The sequence below is a fragment of the Polypterus senegalus genome, chromosome 13 (genome assembly GCF_016835505.1).
Source record: "Polypterus senegalus isolate Bchr_013 chromosome 13, ASM1683550v1, whole genome shotgun sequence".
Lineage (NCBI taxonomy): Eukaryota > Metazoa > Chordata > Cladistia > Polypteriformes > Polypteridae > Polypterus > Polypterus senegalus.
The window spans coordinates 163,539,574-163,560,761 of NC_053166.1; the positions used below are offsets into that span (position 1 = coordinate 163,539,574).

General features: G+C 44.4%; 1 protein-coding gene across 1 annotated transcript; it reads right to left on the bottom strand.

Annotated features, from left to right (window-relative positions):
* Window positions 1-1,037: 1,037 nt before the first annotated feature.
* spsb3a (splA/ryanodine receptor domain and SOCS box containing 3a) lies at window positions 1,038-21,054 on the bottom strand. Its single transcript, XM_039776205.1, has 7 exons — window positions 20,909-21,054; window positions 19,737-19,881; window positions 11,715-11,892; window positions 11,029-11,216; window positions 9,397-9,499; window positions 4,393-4,518; window positions 1,038-2,113 (listed from the first exon to the last, which is right to left on the bottom strand). The coding sequence occupies exons 2-7, from the start codon at window positions 19,860-19,862 to the stop codon at window positions 1,725-1,727; spliced, it is 1,110 nt and encodes a 369-aa protein (XP_039632139.1). The 5' UTR covers window positions 19,863-19,881; window positions 20,909-21,054; the 3' UTR covers window positions 1,038-1,724.
* Between the last annotated feature and the right edge of the window lie 134 nt (window positions 21,055-21,188).

The following is a 21,188-nucleotide window of genomic DNA, read 5'->3' on the forward strand; positions in this document are numbered from 1 at the left end:
ACTGAGGGTCAGAAGCCAAGACCCACCTACCCTCCATCCCTGGCACTTCGTGTGACAACAGGACAGAGAGTGGAGACCACAGACGGAGAGCCGAGGAATGATAAGGTATAGAGAAGCGGACCCATCAGCCCTCAGTGCACCACACACATTAGCCACCTTTGATGGGCTGGCACAGAGCTGGGCACATCTCACACGCAGGTTCTGACCGCCACCGATGCCATCAGCTTGGACTAGTGACTTGCTCTTATGAACGCGCCCACCCTTTGTCACTCAGTGGATCACAGGGCCATCTTCTTAATTTGAGCACAAAGGACTGGCACCCTCTGGACGATGCCAAGTTCAGCTCACTAGCGAAGTTTCACTAATGGCCATTAAAAAAGCACCAAAGCTCTTAACAGCCAATGAATGAGGGGGTGGGCAGGCGGGTCTTCAATTCAAAGTTCAGCACCCGCCGCTGTGGTGCCCCTTGCTGTCATCGCTGATGTAACTGTTGGGCACAGGTTTACGTCTGGGCGCCTGCCATCTGGCTTTTGCTTGCCATGGAAGCTTTGATTTGCTTTGCTGTTCTAATCGGACCTCAGGAATTTCGTGACCGCCAAACCCCATTAAAATACGACACTGAAGACGTTTGGCCTTCACTATAAGCATTGAGGGGCGACGAGCGGGCACAGGGGGCTCACGTTCTAGTTGGTCCGGGCCAAGGCCACTTGTGCACTTCTTTTACCACTAAAATGTGGAGATGACTTTACAAGGACGTGGCGCCCTTCTCGTTGGCCACCAGCAATGTGCAGATTCCACCCGCGTGATGGCACGGGGGCCAGAATGACCAGGCCACGATGGACAATATGGCTGGACATCACCCTACTCGTCACTACTCAGGACCTCAGCTGGCACCATTAAGAGGAGCACAGGGTTTGCACCCCTTGCCAGCAGCAATCCAAGCCTTTCCTAGGTGGTCTCCTGCCCAGACCCACACAGCCTCGGGTGGCGTTCGGACCCGTCGGCGGTGGAATACGTGATGAGGCACAACAGCAGCGTCAACTCGAGAAGATTCTTCTATTTACAGCACAGAAATGGAAGCATATGAATGTGGCAGGAGCATGCAAACGATCAGGTCCAGTGACGGGCGGCCAGAGCGGTGTCCGGGTGGGCACATGGGAGGGCGTGCTTGGTGGCCTGGCTTGAGACAACGCCAGGCTGCATGCGCTTCTGCCAGGTTTGGTGTTTTTGTTTTCTTCTCTCTTTCTTTCTCCGTTTGACTTTTTAATTCTGAAAATCTTAAAATGAAGCCCAAGATGTCATTTGGGAGAAACGAAAGCTGACTGCCATGAAGAGAACGCAGTGAGCCGCAGATCTGGTCAGGGTAACATGTGCGTGCGTGGGTGCGTGTGTGAGAGACAGAGAGAGAGAGGTGGGCTTGTTCACAAGACCCTCCCCACCGCACGCCAGTCCAGAGAGTCTCCTAGACGGTGGTTTCGGGCTGCAAGCTTCTCGAGTCCATGGAGGAGATGAGCGCAATGGAATATGCCAGAAGTCGAGCCGATGACCCGCCACACCGAGTCTGCTCGTCCATCCCGACTGCAGATAAATGTAGGAGAGAAGCCGGACAGCGTGAAGGTGGTACTCTCGCTAACGCTCTTGTCCTTAGTCTGTAAATGAAGGTGGGGACCAGCGGCACGTCGACGAGCTCCTAAACAGAACCTTCCTCTTGACATCCCACAGGCTCAAGTCCACCGGCAGCGCTTCCTTTGACAAGCCTCTGGGTCTGAAGCGCTGCCATCAGAGTCACTTCCCGAGGAGGACGAGGAGGAGGAGGAGGAGACAGAAGGCGAGTTGGATGCCGAGGCCTTATTGCTCGTCTCACTGGCTCCACTGTTCATACGTAACACCCAGCCCAGCTTATACTGGAGCAGATGTTTGAGTCCGGGGGGCAGAGGAAGGACACTCAGCGTGTCCACACACTCTGGCAGGAGCTGCCGAAGTCGGGCGCAGCACAGATACTGCAGCGAGGTTGGCGAGAAGCAGGAGCGGATCACCTTCATGCTGCTCTTTGCTGCGGTGGAGCACACCATCGGGTAAAACTTCTTGTTGTGCAGCTTCGTGGCAGCAACACCTGGCAGATAAAGACAAAAGGGCACATTGAGGGAGTCTGCGGAGAAGTGACACGATGGCCTGCACTTCTGTCTGAAACAAGAGCCTTGAAAGGAAACTCTCCGCTGATGACATTGCACCACAGCAGTTTAAAACACTCCGACCGCACCCAAGGGAACGGGCACATAGAGCGGGCAAAGGGAAGAGCCTGGTGTGAGGCGCTCCAGTTGAGGTAGCTGCCCTCACGTGCCTCAAATCACAAAAGACGCCAGTAGGACGTCCTGCCAAGTCTGCATCTGCGCTATCAAAGTGAGGAAGGAAGGAAGGAAGGAAAGGCAGGCAGGCTAACGCTAAGTCATTCACAACTTCTCTCCCGCGACAGAAATCCTTCTTTGTGCCGACGTATGTGGGGTCATCCTGAGGAGGAGGAGTGCAGTTGATAAAGCCGCTCACTTTCGTTTTTGGAGTCACTCGGCCTGTCCTGGCGTTATAAGGTAGTGGTGATGGCCATGTTGGTTTGTGACGTGTATATGTATGTACAGATATCTATACTGTGTGTGTGTGAAGCTCAGAGATCGTCAATTACACGGGTGACATCATATTTTCTCAATTTGCTGAAACCGCGACAGATGTGACATGTGCGGTTTTTCCATAGTTGCTTACTGTTGGCCAAACTCACGGCAAATCAAGTGGAGTCAAAACTGGACGGACCAGAACCTATCAGGACATGGAACCAAAACGCAGGCCGACCATAAGATGCAAGTCGTGCATAAGAGAAGAACAGATTTGAATGCACAAAATTTCACCCGAGATTTTTTAGATGGTACGGACAAACCTGGATAATCACGAAGTGAAGGATGTTAACCAGCACAAGGGCACAGACGTCATGCGCCACACACTCCTGGCTGTACTGCTTAGCAACGGTCACAGAAATCACTGACCGCAAAGATCTACCTGAACGAAGAACATAATGGTGTTGTGGGAGAACGCAATTCATTTTAAATAAGTTAATAACAAAACTGTGACCACTAAAAACGACGTTTCAACAATTCAACGATATCTGGAAAAAGAAAACCTACAGTCAGATTGTGACAACACTAAGGTGACAGAGAGCCTCAGGTCAGGGACTGGCTGATGAACTGCTGGCCAAGTGGCAAACATAAAGGCCACACCACGACATGACATCCTGCGCGCCAGCAGATCCAATATTACTGTGCCACTTCAGGCCAAGGTTCTCCTTTGCTCGTCTTCCTCAGCTGCCGTGCCACACGGTGGTTTCTTTTAGCTGTTAGTTCAACACGGCTCTCTCAAAGCTACATTTAGTATATCCCTGTTAAACGGGATGGGCACTGAATTATCATTTTCCTCGTGGCTCTGCAATCCGTGCTAATCCCTGCTATTCTCTGCTGTTCTTTCTCCAGCTTTTCTGTGGTGGCGATCTGTGCCACCCCCAACTGATCAGGGCACCGTGCCAGCCCCCAGTGAAGGCCAGAGGTCCACATGACCTTCATCATCGAATACTTTCACGTGAGGCCTGATTGAGATCATTGGTGTTAAGTAGAATGGGGCTAGGTGGTCCCTTGGCCTTGGACCCCCTGCAGATTTTGCTTTTTGTTGTTTTGTCTGCCCTCATGGCCATCTCACCTCACTTTATTCTTCGCCTAATCTTATTTTTGTTTCACATAAACATTTCTTTTTTCATCATGTAAAACACTTTGAGCTTCACCATTTCTATAAAAATGTGCATCACAAATAAACGTTGCTGTTGCTTTATGGTGATCACCACGTGACTTCAACATCGTTTGACAGGATCTCTGCTAATTGTCCCCTTCTACTTCTCCCTCAGATATGATGGGGTTACAAAGCCAGCTTGATGAACCGTCCCTCTCCCTGTCTGAATACTTGAATGGTTTACTGAGCCAAACTGTTTGAGGTACGCCTGTCACAAGCAGAGGACAACTGCAGTGGACTGTGGCCAACAATTTGACTTCGGTTGACCAGCCAATTGATTTTGCACCTCTGAGCTGACATTTTGTGCCGGCCACATGGTTTGACCTAACAAGTTAATGAATTGTCACTTGATCTTTACTAAGCGCCCCTCTTTTGGAGCAGACTAAACAATGAGACCAGAGCAGGGATGGCAAAGCGCTCTCATAGACAGCAGCGGCCTACCTGGGAGACGTCCGTCGGTGTGAGGGTGCCACTGTAATCTGACATCAGCCAGCTAGCACACATTAAAGGTGAGGCCTGGCCTGAGAGTTTTTGCCCAGCCTGTGCCTGTGACTGGTACTGAATTCATACCTATGCATTTTCGATTCTTAAAGAAGGTCAGAGTTCCATGCCAGGTGTCTAGATGAACTCCAATAATGGACCCTTGGCCAAATCTGGAAGAGAAGTTCACTTTATCCCCCTTGTGATGCAGTAAGCCTGAAATACAATACATAATAACCATTAATCATCAAAGAGGAAGAAGTATTCTATAAACAGAAATAACGTTTATCAATAAACAGGTCCCATCTTGTACACATCCGAGACGTTGACCCTCAACTCTGGCATTACACACACTGCTGACTTTGGAGAGGCAGTGTACCACCGAGGATGTCGTCGGGCACCTGCATCAATAGAACATAATCAACATTTATAAAAAAAACAAACTATTAAAACGAATGAAGAAATAACACGGACCTTAAAAAGTACAAAATACATACAGTCTCCTCCAAATGATTTGTAAGAGATAATAAAACAACCTTCTACTGGACAAAGGTGTCACCCCAGCAGCTCCCTGCCTGTTTGCCAAGTAGCAGATGCCCCGTTCCTGCCCAGTTCAGCGCCAGGGCACTCGCCTGTCCTGGCAGACCTGACAGTATCAGCTCTCTGAGGTCACAGGAGGGGTCCTAGCATCTATTTAGGACACAGACGCTGTCGTCCCACTTCCATTTCAAGTTATGGCTTCATTATAATCCATCAGTGTCAAGAACCTGGAGCAGTGCAGGCGCCGCAGAGTGGACTCCATCTGTAACCCTTAAGGTCAGGTTTAAATAAGGGCTGCTGCTGCGATTGTTCACAATTTAATTAAGGAAGATAAACACCAACCTCTGTGAAAATCAAATCAACTGTGCTACATTAACAAGAACAAAGGGGCAGACCTCACACATGTTAGCTTTAAGAGGGCTCTGGATTAATTACTGAGCGGCCACCTTGGGTTAAAATGTCAGGTCAGGACTGTGACAGAACAAAAGAAGAGCCACTAAACAACATACAAAGCATGGAAATCCAATTAGCTGCCATATACAGTGGTGTGAAAAACTATTTGCCCCCTTCCTGATTTCTTATTCTTTTGCATGTTTGTCACAAAAAATGTTTCTGATCATCAAACACATTTAACCATTAGTCAAATCTAACACAAGTAAACACAAAATGCAGTTTTTAAATGATGGTTTTATTATTTAGGAGAAAAAATCCAAACCTACATGGCCCTGTGTGAAAAAGTAATTGCCCCCTGAACCTAATAACTGGTTGGGCCACCCTTAGCAGCAATAACTGCAATCAAGCGCATGATAACTTGCAATGAGTCTTTTACAGCTCTGGAGGAATTTTGGCCCACTCATCTTTGCAGAATTGTTGTAATTCAGCTTTATTTGAGGGTTTTCTAGCATGAAGCGCCTTTTTAAGGTCATGCCATAGCATCTCAATTGGATTCAGGTCAGGACTTTGACTAGGCCACTCCAAAGTCTTCATTTTGTTTTTCTTCAGCCATTCAGAGGTGGATTTGCTGGTGTGTTTTGGGTCATTGTCCTGTTGCAGCACCCAAGATCGCTTCAGCTTGAGTTGATGAACAGATGGCCGGACATTCTCCTTCAGGATTTTTTGGTAGACAGTAGAATTCATGGTTCCATCTATCACAGCAAGCCTTCCAGGTCCTGAAGCAGCAAAACAACCCCAGACCATCACACTACCACCACCATATTTTACTGTTGCTATGATGTTCTTTTCTGAAATGCTGTGTTCCTTTTACGCCAGATGTAACGGGACATTTGCCTTCCAAAAGTTCAACTTTTGTCTCATCAGTCCACAAGGTATTTTCCCAAAAGTCTTGGCAATCATTGAGATGTTTCTTAGCAAAATTGAGATGAGCCCTAATGTTCTTTTGCTTAACAGTGGTTTGCGTCTTGGAAATCTGCCATGCAGGCCGTTTTGCCCAGTCTCTTTCTTATGGTGGAGTCGTGAACACTGACCTTAATTGAGGCAAGTGAGGCCTGCAGTTCTTTAGACGTTGTCCTGGGGTCTTTGTGACCTCTCGGATGAGTCGCCTCTGCGCCTCTGGGGTAATTTTGGTCGGCCGGCCACTCCTGGGAAGGTTCACCAATGTTTTTGCCTTTTGTGGATAATGGCTCTCACTGTGGTTCGCTGGAGTCCCAAAGCTTTAGAAATGGCTTTATAACCTTTACCAGACTGATAGATCTCAGTTACTTCTGTTCTCATTTGTTCCTGAATTTCTTTGGATCTTGGCATGATGTCTAGCTTTTGAGGTGCTTTTGGTCTACTTCTCTGTGTCAGGCAGCTCCTATTGAAGTGATTTCTTGATTGAAACAGGTGTGGCAGTAATCAGGAAATTGAACTCAGGTGTGATACACCAGAGTTAGGTGATTTTTCAACAAGGGGGCAATTACTTTTTCACACAGGGCCATGTAGGTTTGGATTTTTTCTCCCTAAATAATAAAACAATCATTTAAAACTGCATTTTGTGTTTACTTGTGTTATATTTGACTAATGGTTAAATGTGTTTGATGATCAGAAACATTTTGTGTGACAAACATGCAAAAGAAGAAGAAATCAGGAAGGGGGCAAATAGTTTTTCACACCACTGTAAGCCTTCCTACTGCTAAGCTCAGAGTGTGGTGCGATGTCAAAGAAATGAAACGGCCTCTACAACATCAAAGTGTGTTGTGTACAAAGCCTCGTGGTGTTGGTGTGATATAAAGGCTCCGAGCACCGACATTAGAGGTAACACTCATTGTGACGCGCTGCTGCCTCACAGCTCCTGCTGTCCAAATCCAAAGCCACGTCACGTCTGCGCATCTCCTCCACGTCCCCCAGTTTTCATTTCGAATCCCGAGGTTAACTGGCAACTCCGAAACGCCCCAGTGAGTGGACTGGTGTGCTTTGAGGCATCGCTCCGTGGCCCTGAAAATGGCTAAGAAGAAGATGCTAACGTGCAACAGAGGAGGGCAAAGTCAGACCCAAAGTTAGGGGGATTAGGAAGAAATCAGCGTGTTCGGGCATTCAACTGCTGCAGGACTAACCTACAGTACAGCGTGGCAGGCACACTTACTCACAAGGTGCCCCAAACCCATGCCATCTCTTACAGTTTTGTACAACAAGCAATAGAAGACAAAAAGAGCATGTGATTCATGGCAAGGAGTCAAACAATGCTCCATTGTTAGGAACAAAGCAACGCTCCCAGCCAGAGGACCTAGAATACAAAGAAGAGGTGCTAGAAGATCTTCTCTTCGGCCTCGAGACACAGAGAGCACCAACTACGACGAAGACACCAGGGACTCTGGATGCCATTTGTCCCTCACGGTGTCTTCATTTTGTACACATGCTGCACACTGTGGCGAGTTTGGCGACATTCAGTGGTCCATTTGCTCCATGATGTTGGAGACCTCACTGGACTTGGCACACGTGTCACGGATGACCCAATAAACCGGGATTTACGCTGCAGGCACCTGCTGTACCCCACTGCTTGTGAATCGCACTATACAAGACACATGTATGATCATCATGGCATGAGGTCCACCACCACTACCACCACAGTGTCTTTTACCAGGAATTACAATCTTATTGACGGTTTGTTTCTTTTTCTTTCCCCCACTTATTGGTGATGCCCACCATACATCTACTGGTCGACAACCAGCCTTATGAGCTTCTTCAGAAGCCAAATGAATCTCCCAAAGTGCAATTAAGTTACTGAAGCTCCTGCTCTGTTGCTTCACAGCACCTCAAAAACCCGTCAGCAGTAAACACGACTTGGGAGTGCAACACGCGGATGACATGCGTGCCGCGCCACCGAGCCTCCTTCCCTCACGCTGTACAGGACATTCACCAGCCGATGATCACAGGGCAACCTCGCCACAGTTGAGGTTGGCTGTCCAGGGAAGGAGGAAGGCGCCTCATCACCCTTGTCAACCTGAAACACTCTGAAGAGCTGAGAAATACACCAGCGCACATGGGAGCTCCGTCCGGCGGCACAGCGGCAAAGACATCCGAAGAACTGCAAACAGAGAACAAAGCTGTGTGCCAGTCTAGAACATACAGATCGAGAGGATACTTTTGGATTGATTTTGGGATGCTGCGCAGCTCTTAATGTGCGAGACGGCAAACACAGAAGCACCAAGGAAAGAAAGAGAAGACAAACAGAGAAAAACCAAAATCTGTGCTCACCAAAACATAAACTGTGCTGCTGAACAATCGAAAATATTTAAAGGAAATCTGGGAGGGCATGAGAACCTACACGGACATGGGGAGACATGCCAGCTCGAGGTCTGGGCATGGGATTCAGCCCCAGAATGCGAGATGCGGGGAGCGGCACCGCTAATCTCTGCACTCGTGCCTCGCCACTGGCTCTTCGGACTCCGTCATTCACTTCAAACTTCGGCCTGCGTTTATTTCAATACAAATGCAACTCAGTTTCTTTTAAGATTTAATACCTCAGGTCCTAACTGCTCTGTTTCCAGCTTCACATGAGGGCACAGAGGTAGTCCTTATTACAACTCGGGTTTGACGGTTTCCTTTCGGCCTTATCCCATGGCAGGAACAGGTGGCAAGAAATACTAATGTGGGACTGAGCAGCAGAAAAAAAGTCCACCTTTGATTCCCAAACATTTGATTAGATCTTCTCCTTAATCCGGGATTTCCTGCACTGCTGTATATCATGGGGTCTCTGGAGTAATTTACAGGCAGTTTGGATTTCTTCACACCAGAAGAAAGAAATAAAATAAAAAATAGGCATATTGTATACAACAAAGCTTTTCAACGGCCCGGTCTTAATTGTTACAAATGTCATAAAGCGTCGTAATACGCAACTTGCAGTTACTTTCACCTTCCCTCCCTTCTACTTGAGCTCCCTGGTAATTCAGCTAAGACTTGAACTCTGATGAAGGGGAAATAAAATAAAATTCAATTTCCCATCTGTTTATTGCACCAACATATACAAGTTTCAGGATTCAAATCTCCAAAAACGATCGTCCACCCTCAAATGAAGGCCAAATCACGTCAGAAGGCCTGCTAAGGACATAAACGTACCTGTATAGGAGAGACCCCAGCTGTCTTCATCTTTACCTAGAAGGCTGCAAAATGTGTGCCGGTATTTGTCGAGATTGACATCAGAAGTTCCAATTCCTACCATCTGACAAAAGAGAAATGGCTGCTTACTGATTTGAACTTTGAGCACTCAGTGCCAGTCAGTTTAATTACCCATAAAGATAAAAAGTCAACAAAGTCAGGAGCTGGCAACAAAAAAGGCAATTCCCACAAGTGGAGAAACAATCAAGAGTTGTATGCTGTTGTCTATAATGAGCACCCAGCTTTAACTGGGACATCCAAGTGCACTTTCACACTAGGAGTAACCTCGTAGGACTCGCTCACTCATGCTTCACACAACAGGTCATGGCGATGTCCAGACCAATGCCATCTGTACGTCTCGGCCTATTTAGCGTCACTGCTTTTGGTCTCAATGTAGCAGACCTTTCTTCTTGGGTTGTATACTGGTACTGGAATTAGGCAGATCACATTTAACTGGACCAGAAGTTGGACTACACAAAAAGTGCTGTCAAGGAACAGGCCAAGTTCAAAGTTGACAGAAACAATGTGCCGAGAAAGCAGGACTCAAAACGTATTCCTAAAGTACAGTCGAATGCCACATTCTTTAAGCCCGACACACAAACCCCACCTCTAAATGCTGCAACCATTTTTGTTTGTTATCCAAAATCTTGGACAACCAGGAAGTGTGCGGCACTGACCTTTACACTGCTGCCAGCTCTGCACGGCCTGCACAAATAATACACTTTGAAAAATACAAAATGCTGCATTGTTATTATGTTAAATATCTTTAAAAACAGGCTTATTCCTGCAAAAAAGAAGAAATGAATTATCTATGCCCCCTAACAAGAAGGGATGACAAATGAGTGGAATTAACAACCCTGAGGCAGAGAAACATGAAACCAGAATTGAACTTCCTACGAGTGTACTGCTGCTATGTCTAACTGATCCGGACACTTTTGTCTTTGGTCATCCTGCGTATTCAAATCTCTGGCCAATATTGTTGCACTCAACTTCTCAAATCAAACAAATCAAATGTTCAGGGACTGTTTGAGAAAGCCAGTCTGACATACACAAGTCCCAGTTTCAGGGGCTAACGGTTGGTTTCATACCCCATATTTAACGCTACCGTCATATGTTTCATTTAATATTTTTACGGTTCTTTTCACACACAGCCCTAATGGTCGAATATTAGTAATCATATTAGGTTTAATTGCAGGAAATCGCCAAGTCACTTTTCTGAGAATGTAGACTTGGACTTTAGTTTCCAAATAACCTCGCGCTGGTTACCAACTCTAACATTTCTTACAGTGTATACTTATAAGAAAGGGACTACTGTACAGTATAGAGACATTTGCTAAGGTTTAATGCCTTTTCGTCTGCCCAGTTACAACTCATCTTGTTGACTCCGTGTACATCTGAACGAGGTCTGGTCATCACAGGACTGTTCTCTAAGCTCTCTAACATGCAGCATATTCCCCAGGGACCAATGGCCCAAACCCCTTAAACTTCCAACAGAAGCTTCAACAAAACTCTTGCCAAATAAAATACTACACTACTTTCTCCATAAAGACACTGGTAATCAAGTTAGATGAATGACTGGCACTCCTCACTCACCATGTCAGTGCCATACACAGGAGAAGTCATTTTAATCTCCCAGAAGTGCTGCCCTTCAGCCAGCTCTTTGTTGCCCCGGATGGCTGCTGTTCCACAGCTGTACTCCATGTGGAAGTTCACTTTGCGGTTATCACAGCTCAGCAATGTGGCGGTCGACTTGTTTCCATCATCCCACACCCACTCAAACTCTGTGGAAACACAAAGGAACATCATCTGTCTCTTTGTTCAAAGAGTCACCGTCCACTATACATGCAAGAAGAACTGTAGAGAGAACAATGAAGTTTCATCTTGTTGTTCCTATCGATCACCTCTACAACAAGAGGGTCCCCTTAGAAATGTGCCAAGCTGGTGTTGGTTTTTCTTTCTTTTCTTTTTTTTTTTAATATGTAGTCACATGAATAAAGGTTTAAGTAACCCAACAAACGTACAAGTTGTTATTTCTTTGCAAGTTACTTAAGAAGGGTGAATCTTGAAAGGTACACTTTATATCACATGTGCAGTTTTGTGCCTCTACTTATTCGATTTTGCCATTTAAAAAATTACTCTTAAGCTTCTCTTAACAAAACATTTCAAAATGAACAGAGCGAGTACATTGAGAGGAATCACTGAATTGGATGACAGCAGTGACAGAAGACACCCCCAGAGGCACTTGCCCTAACAGAGTGACATGTGACACTGCTCTGTACCTTGGTCATCTTCTCCACAGCTACAGTCTTTGACACGATGGAAGCCCCTCAGTTTGGAGTTGTATGCTGGCTCTGCCTGGGAGTCACAGCTGCAGTAGGACTCCCCTGTCACTGGAACTGGACTCGGGACAGCAGGGGTTAATGATGGCAATTCTGTTTCAGAATCTGAGTCGCTGAACTTTAATGGAAAAAAATAAAATAAAATAAATAATAGATAATGACAGACAAATCAATGTTTATCCTTTGTTGAAGATTAAAACAGAGCTATCATTAGGAATTTTAGGAATATAAACTGAACCGTACCAGTGTGTAAAATACAAATCTACGTTTACGTCAACCTGCTTTTAATGAACACCCTTGAAAATAAACATCACTACGTGAAGCTTATTTTGAACAAACTGTTTGACACATAAAACGGTAACCCTCTACGACAGTCTAGAGTGGGAATTAATGCTTGAGCTCACTTCAACAGCTTGTTACATAGAAAAAGACCTTAACTACGCATGGAGAGTGCCCTTCTGATGACATGATGGCCCACAGAAAGAAAGGCAAAAGAAGGCATTTCTAAAGAAACAAGGCAGGTGGATACAAGTCTTTATATCATGTAAGAAAAGGAGCACCCGTCAGTTACAGAGGCTCCAAGCTGTGGCGTGATGTGTCCGTCTGTGGAAGTTTCAGTGTCTCAACCTGCAAATCCATCCTGAACACTTACAGTTTACTATGGCATACCCTTAGCAGGGCATTCATTGGGGAAACGTTTACTAGTTACTTACTTTAAAACCTCTTGGCCATCAGTACACATGACTGCGCCACCTCCAAGTTATTTTTACAGTAATGCTGCTAACTAGAGGGGTTTTTGCTTTGGTTTTCAGGTCAGCTCATCTGGTGTTCATTGGTTAACCAAAACTTATGTTAGGATGCAGTCACTAATTATATATATATATATATACACTGTATATATATATTGTAATAAATGGAGCAGGAGACAGCACAGAGGTTTGGGGTTCTCCGGCCCCGTATATTGTCTGGAATCCACTGCAGACAAATAAACAAAAAACAGGTCAGATTATCAAACATAAAAGTCCATAAGCGTGATGCCGAACCATGGCGTCCGCGGCCATTTTATAAGGGAGGAGACAGAAGTGGAGGAATGCTGGGAAGGACCGTGAGGGAGGACGGGATGGATGACGTCAGGGCAAGATGGCGGAGGAAGGGCGGAAGTGCCGCACTGCGGTCAACCGTCAGCTATGGCGAAGGGAGGTCTTTTTTCCTATGAGGAAGCAGAGGGAGAAAGTTAGTACCCCGCCATTCCCTGCCGGCGAATACGTTCCCAGGTGCGCTCGAATCCGTCCGCGGCCTCCTACTCGCGCGTGCGTGACAATATGTAAATTCTTTTCGCGTTTGAAATGGCCACGCAAAATTAAACATATTATAATACAGGAAGTAATCACTTCGTTTGTGGACGCCATTTTTATATCGTCTTTATGAATTGTTATTATTTCTGTAAGAATTATTTTACTGATATTGAAAAGAAGTAAACACAAACACACCGATCTATCCCATAGAAGTGCGCCTCGCGTCGCCCTCTCCCAGCCCTCCTCTCTGGACTCCAGCGCTGAGCTGTCCGCCACCTGGCACATTCTGACAGAGAAGTTTTACTTATTCGTCCACGTGACTGTCGCGGAAACTGCTACATTATAACTTTTTTTTTTTTTTAATTGGCAGTACTTGATAGTACAAGAGATGAAGAAAACATCTTTGGATCTTTCTACTTTTTAACTGCGCCGAGCTGTAAACAATGTGAAGACGAGACCGCCTTCAGCGGCGAGGGGTCGTGAGAACAAAGTGGACGCTCGGAGGCACGGACTGTCGGGTTGCTCTGCCTTCGGCCGGCATCCTCTGTTCTCGCACTGTTTGTGACACTTCGAGTGACCCCATTGGCTCCTGGGAGAGTGGAAATCATTGCGAATGAGTGTGATCGGCGCCATCGAAGCAAAACTCTCTTTGTAAATTGCGCTTCACGACCACTAACTGTCCCTTAAGGTGAGTTCAGGTCACTAAAACTCCGCAACATTCAAGGTTGCTTTTGTGATTAATTCCTTTTAAGAAAATGGAGGGTTTACATCTAAGAAGATGTACCGACCTCTTCATGTAAAGTTTTGAACTTGGGAATTGTTTGGACCTTCTGCCCGTTAAGATCGGAAGGGCCTCAGAATAATTTTTCTCTTAAATCACAGGCACGTAGTGCAAGGTTGTCAGGCAGAAATTTGCAGGATTGCATAGAAAATGTAATTTCTATACCACAGCGGTCGTGTAGCTCCTTTCACAAGGGATCTGCTACGAGAGATGATCCAAATACATTTAAGCTGCTGTTAGTGCTACTTAGCTGTTGTGTTATAGCGCCTTTAAAATGTACTTCACCTGAAAGCACTCCAGTAGTGCTCAATGTATCTTTACTTCTTACATGTTAATGTTTTACTGTTTAATAATTTATATACTACATTTATGTTTTTCCCTTGCACTCAGCGAGCGAAGCCACTGGTTAATCAGCTAGTGTGTATATATATATATATATATATATATATATTAGTGGCAAGTGGCTGGGGCTGCTATCCAGCCAGGATGCCCAGGAGGACTGGGAGGTGGCATGTACGTCCTCCGGGCCACGAGGGGGCAACCACCCTGGATCAGAGGAGGACCACAGGAGAAAAGCAAGGAGGCTCAAACCCATTGGGGCTCGTGGCCACCGCCAGGGGGCGCCCTAAATCTCAGATGGCCTGGGAATTATCTACTTCTGCCACACCCGGAAAGATGGAGGAGGATCCCTCCAGGGACGCCCGGAGCGCTTCCAAGTGCTCTGCTGACACTTCCGCCACACCAGGAAGTGTCATCAGAGGGAGCACCTGGAGCACATATGGGTGAAAATAAAAGGGCACGCCTTCCTACAGTCTGGGAGCAGGACGAGGCTCCCGTGAGAAGAGGAAATGCACTCCACGGACATTAAAGATAGAAGCCCGGAGGAAAGGTGATTGGGGTGAGGAGCCCAGTGTACTGTGCGGGACTGTGTAAATTGGAGAAAATAAATGTGCTTTTTTGTATAAAGATGCAGTGTCTGTCTGATGGTGTTCGGACATGTCTCACTATATATATATATATATATATATATATATATATATATACACACTAGCAAAATACCTGAGCTTCGCAGCGGATAAGTAGTGTGTTAAAGAAGTAATGAAAAAGAAAAGGAAACATTTTAATAATAACGTAACATGATTGACAATGTAATTGTTTTGTCATTGTCAGGAGTGTTGCTGGCATATATATATGTACATATATATATATATACTAGACATTAAGCCCGTTACAATAACGGGCGCTAGAACAGTAGTGCATAAACATTTGTATGAACAGTCTATATTAAATGTCAAGGGACCTTGAGTGTGGCTGTAATATGCATCACTGTATTGTGTGCCTTTAATTTTCTCTCTCAGTAATACTGGTTTTGTATTTCTGTAAAATGCCTCTAATTTTGTCTGACAGTAATACAGTGGAACCTCTGTTTACAACCATAATTAGCTCCAAAACTCTGGTTGCAACCCGATTTGGTCATGAACCGAAGAGTAATTTCCCCCATAGGATTGTATGTAAATACAATTAATCCATTCCAGACTGTATGAACTGTATGTAAATATATATTTTCTTAAGTTTTTAAGCACAAATATAGTTAATTATACCATTGAATGCACAGCATAATAGTAAACTAAATGTAAAAACATTGAATAACACTAAGAAAACCTTGAACAGGGAAAACTAACACTGCAAGAGTTCGCACTATAGCCTTACGACCCGCTACCTAAAAACACTTTTTTTTTAATGAGTTTTAAGCACAGGTAAAAAAATGAACATTTGAAAAATCTGTAATTTAATAAACAACCAAGAAAAGTAACATTGCAACAATGCACGTGCGCACCTGTGTGCACTTTGAGCTACTTTTTGTATGAAAATGTGCTATAGAAATAAATGTTGTTGTTGTGTTTGTGTGTGTGTGTGTGTCTGTCACGGGCCTGATTGTATGTGTGCCTGTCTCTCTTAAACGCGCTCCTCTGTGTGTGTGTGTGTGTGGGGGGGTCTATCGCGCGCACGTGCCTGTGTGCTTGTATTTGTGTGTGTGTGTCTCTCTCTCTGTACACACAGGGAATGCACAGGAAGTGACTGAACACGTGCCGTGTGGCCCCGCGCATGCGCACTTCACCAGAAGACACACACACACGGACACCTGGACGCACACAGGGGTTTTATTAAAGAGGATATATATATATATATATATATATATATATATATATATATATATATATATATATATATATATATATATATATATATATATATATATATCTATATATATATAGATATCTATATCTATATATCTATATATATCTATATTGGGGTGCCAGCAGCTGTTGCTGGGGGTGCCAGAATCCATCGCGGAAGAAAAATTAAAAACATTATTTGTACAAAATCTTAATTTATCTGTCCATTCCTAAATAATTAAATGGGCAGGCTATTTCGTTGCTTGTTAAAACTGATGACTCCCACTCTTACGTGCACTTAGTGCTGTGTGGGTATTATGAACTATCGTATCTGTTCAAGTTCTATTTAAATTTTAAATATAAGTAATTTCTATTTGGTCGACAGAAATATGTTTAGTAGGAATGAAAGTTAAATTTAGTCATCATTGCATAACTTTTTCTTCACCATAGAAATTTAAAGACTAAATTCAACTTCCATTCCTTACAAAGATATTTCTGGGGACTAAATAGAACCTACTTGTATCCAAATTTGAGCTATTGAGCTGTCACCTGCCTGCCTGAATAAGTCACCCTCGCTTCGCTCTTACTTTTTTACCGTTCATGTAATCATGGCTAGTCATGGAAAAATTATAACATGGAAGGAGGATTACACGGAGTATGGCTTTACCAAAACAATTATTGATGGCGAATAAAGTATCTATTATTCATAAAGCTTCAATTGGTGATCTGTTTTTCTGGGTTAACCTCATATTTTTTCATACTTATTCTCAAACCAAGAGGGTGTGAGGGTAAAATGAATCGGGAAGCGCTGATATATATATATCGAATATATTGAAATAGTTTTATTGTCAAATAATGCAAACAATACGTGGCACGTGTTTCGCCCTAATTCTGGGCTTATCAGGCAGTACACACTCACTGCACCCCCTCTCAGGAATCGAACCTTGGACATCAGCGCCAGAATGTGAGGTTCATTTATTTGACAGTATGTAGATCGGGGTGTGTGTGTGTGTGTGTATATATATATATATATATATATATTACTTTTGAGAATGCAATGTATAGTTTTGTCCAGGAGGAAAGCAATGTTGCCTCAAATCAATGGCAACCTTTTGAAGGGTGTGTCCCTGAGACTTATTAATTGTCATCGCGAAGCAGAGCCTTACTGGAAATTTGAGGCATTTCAATTTAAAGGGGAGATCAGAGGGTATAACGGTGATGCCAGGAATACATTCAGAGTGTGGCGCTCTGCTGTTTTTTTGTGTAGCTGCCTTCACACAGTTTCTCCGCTGCTTTATAAACGAACGCCATAGAAGGCCATCGTTTCTCCTTGCTTCGCAGTTCTGTACTGTTTTATTGTTCGTTTATTACGATTCTTATAGTTATTGTGTAGCTATTCGAGACTTACTTTACTGTTCAGGTACCCATTTCCTTTATTTAATCCGGCTTGTAATGCTATTTTTGCTCGTTTATTACGATTATATAGATATTTATTGATTCCCTTCTTTAGCTGACTGCCTGCTCATATAAGACGCTCCGCTGGTTTTTTGTGAAACAGCCTTTACACAGCTTCTCCGCTCTTTTATAAACGAATGACATATAAAGCCATCACCTTGTCAATTGTGTAATGCGTTTTTTGAACAGGTCTGATGCATGGAAGTGATCACTCGTACTGCGTTCAGTCAGTTCACGTGAGCTGCTCTCGTGTGATGTTGCGATGTCCACCGCTTTATTTATTGTTAGCTAAGACCCAGCACTTAAAAGTTTCTCGCTACAGCAATTTTAATTCCGTTACAAAATGATCCAAAGTCTCGTTTATACCTCGTGTCTTCTCATTAAACTTGGATCTCGTGAATAAAGTATTCAGCATTTTTCTTCAGCGCTCTTTGGGAGCTCTTCCTTCTTTTCTACATACTGCGGTCACAGTCAGTTCATGTGATTACATCACACGCAGCTCCGCCCCCCCCCCCACGCCATCGAGCTAACGTCCATTACAGTATATGGAGAAAAACAGGTTCCAGTTATGACCATTACACGTAGAATTTTGAAATGAAACCTGCCCAATTTTCGTAAGTAAGCTGTAAGGAATGAACCTGCCAAATTTCAGCCTTCGACCAACATGGGAAGTTGGAGAATTAGTGATGAGTGAGTGAGTGAGTGAGGGCTTTGCCTTTTATTAGTATAGATTCATTACACACAGAGTTGAGCTGATTATGGCTTACAGGTAATGAAAAATATTACATAAAACCAATAAAAAAAAAGTTTTTTAATACAGAAATGTGGGCCTGTTGTTGAAAGGCCTGTCCATGTACACAGGCACTCAATACCTGGTCTGGGCTCCTTTGGTATGAATGACTCTCATCTTCTACACAGATTATCAATGGGGACCAGGTCAGGCGAGTTTGCTGGCCAATCAAGCACAGCGATGCCACAGTCATTAAACCAGATACTGGTACTTTTTGGCAGTGTGGGCAGGTGCAAAGTCCTGTTGAAAAATGAAATCAGCATCTCCATAAAGTTTTTCAGCAGAAGGAAGCATGAGGTGCTCTCAAATTTCCTGGTAGACGGTTCTGCTGACTTTGGACCTGATAAAACACAGTGGACCAACACCAGCAGATGACACGGCTCCCCAAATCATCACTGACTGTGGAAACTTCACACGGGACCTCAAGCAACTTGGACTCTGTGCCTCTCCACTCTTCCTGTAGACTCTTGGACATTGATTTTCTAATGAAATACAAAATTGACTTTCATCTGAAAAGAGGGCTTTGGACCATTAAGCAGCAGTCCAGTAAGCCCAGGTATGACATTTCAGACATTGTGCCCCTTTTTCTGCTGTCACATTTTTTCCTTCCACTCAACTTTCCATTAATATTCTTGGGTAGAGCACTCCGTGAACAGCCAGCTTCTTTAGCAGTGACCTTTTGTGGCTTCCCCTCCTTGTGGGGGGTCTCAATGGCTGTCTTCTGGACAACTGTCAAGTCAGCAGTCTGATTGTGTGGCCTACTGATCCAGACTGAAAGACCACTTAAAGGCTCAGGACCCCTTTGCAGGTGTTTTGGGTTAATTAGCTGAGTGGAGTGTCACACCTGGAGTGTATAATATTGAACTTTTTCACAATATTCTAATTTTCTGAGATACTGAATATTGGCTTTTCATTACCTGTTGGCCATAATCAGCAAAACGAAAAGAAATAAATGCTTGAAATATATCACTCTGCATGTAATGAATCGACAGAATATAGGAGTTTCACTTTGTGAATTGACTTACTCAAATAAATTCACTTTGATGATATTGTAATTTATTGAGATGCACCTATATATAATTGTTAATTAATTTTGAGTAGTGCCTGGGCCATCTGTATTGTTATTGCTGTTGATGTATTAGTTAAACTAAATAAGCACATAGCCTGAAAAAAAACTTTGTGTAACACCACACAACTTAACCAAAACAGAAGAAAAGGAGGAAAAAAAAAAACAAAAAAAACCCCACCCCTAATGCTGTAAAGGTTCTAAGCAGTTTACCTGCCATAGATGACCATTCTCAGCACTGCTTGGGCACAAATAAAAGACGGAAGCGCTTCCTCAGGGTACCCTACTAACTTGACTTATTTTGCACTTGATGACATTCGTTCTAGGCGTCTGCAGCGGGCTCTGCTCAGGCGGGTGTTCGTTTCCTCAGTGTTGCACCTTCAGAGTGGCTCACTCACCTGCAGTCGTTCATATCCAAATTCTTCCACATCTGAAGGCAGGACAAGTGCCCTGGATTCAGTATCCCGGCGAACACCACTCCAAACAAAGCGCCAAGCACGACTGTTCCTATTCCGACGAGACATATCACAGTACAGATTTGATCTGATTATAAGAAAAAAAAGGTTTATGAATTAATTAATGTAAAAAATTAGTTAACATCAAAAGCTTAATTAAAAAAAAAAAAAATTATCCCACTTACAAGTTAAAGAAAACTAAGCTCCACTTGACAGATGGACGGACAGACAAATGATATCTCATTAAACTTTCAATGAACCATGCATGTATTTTTTGCATTAATATAATAAGATCACACAAATGGGGTGCAGGATTACAGAGGCACTAATCCAGTAACTACCACTTTGCTGGGTAACTTTAGACGAATATGCAGGAAGCACAACTTTACCTTAGGAATTACGGTTTTGCAGATCGTATTAGAAAATAAAAAGGCACAGCACGTGTCGGTCCGTACTTGAAACCTAGAAAGCCCAATAAACCCGCTAGTGATGGGGATTCTGATTGGCTGCTAACATGTATACTCACATGAGTGAAGATGTACATTTAAAAAGACATGAAATGGTATACCAAGTTTTATGCCAATGTTTGGTGCCAGGGAGTACGACGTCAGTGTCAACAGGTTGAAACCAGACGCGCCCCCTAACAATAAGCTTAAATGAAAAGCTGCGCTGTGCATCGGGACTTTAAAGTGCTGGACTTAGCAGACAGAGATCGGGTGTCTCTTGGTGCAAAGCGACTTTAAGCCATGCAGTTCTTAATAGAAGGACTTGATTTCCGGCTTGGAAAGTTGGGCAGTCGGCTGGATGTAGTCTAACAAACATTACACCAGGACTCAGCTGTTAATGCGAGACATCGCGGTGCAGTCGGAGCGGCAATGGTAGCACGTTAACGAAGGGTCGCTCGCTGCAGCCACGACAAATGTCCAACGGACGGGTACAGTGTGACACCCACGCGCGTGACTCCTTTTGCCACGTACGGGGCCAGGCTTCGAACTCAAAATTCTGTTTCTTGCCCGGCCAACTTTAGGCCTCTCCACACTGAACGCGAGGATAAAAAGGAAGCGATTATAGACAAGGATGTTCTCGTCGAGTTTTGGAAATGCTGTAACGCTTACCTCCGTCTCGCCTGCGCGTGTCCTTGCCGTGACACTCCCCGAGCTACTTGGGATCAGCGCGAGTCTTTCCAGGGAAATATAGAGCTGTAACCAAATATAACTGGGGCCCAGTGTTCTCTGACCTAGTTTTTTTTTTTTCACAGACGTAAACAGTAAATACAAGAGTCCCACCCCGGCGGCCACATATTGGTCAGTACACGGCACGCTCCGCCTTCTGCTCGGTCTAAATGGGTAGAAGCGGACGTTCGCGCCGCCCCGCTCCACACGCACATCCCTGCGC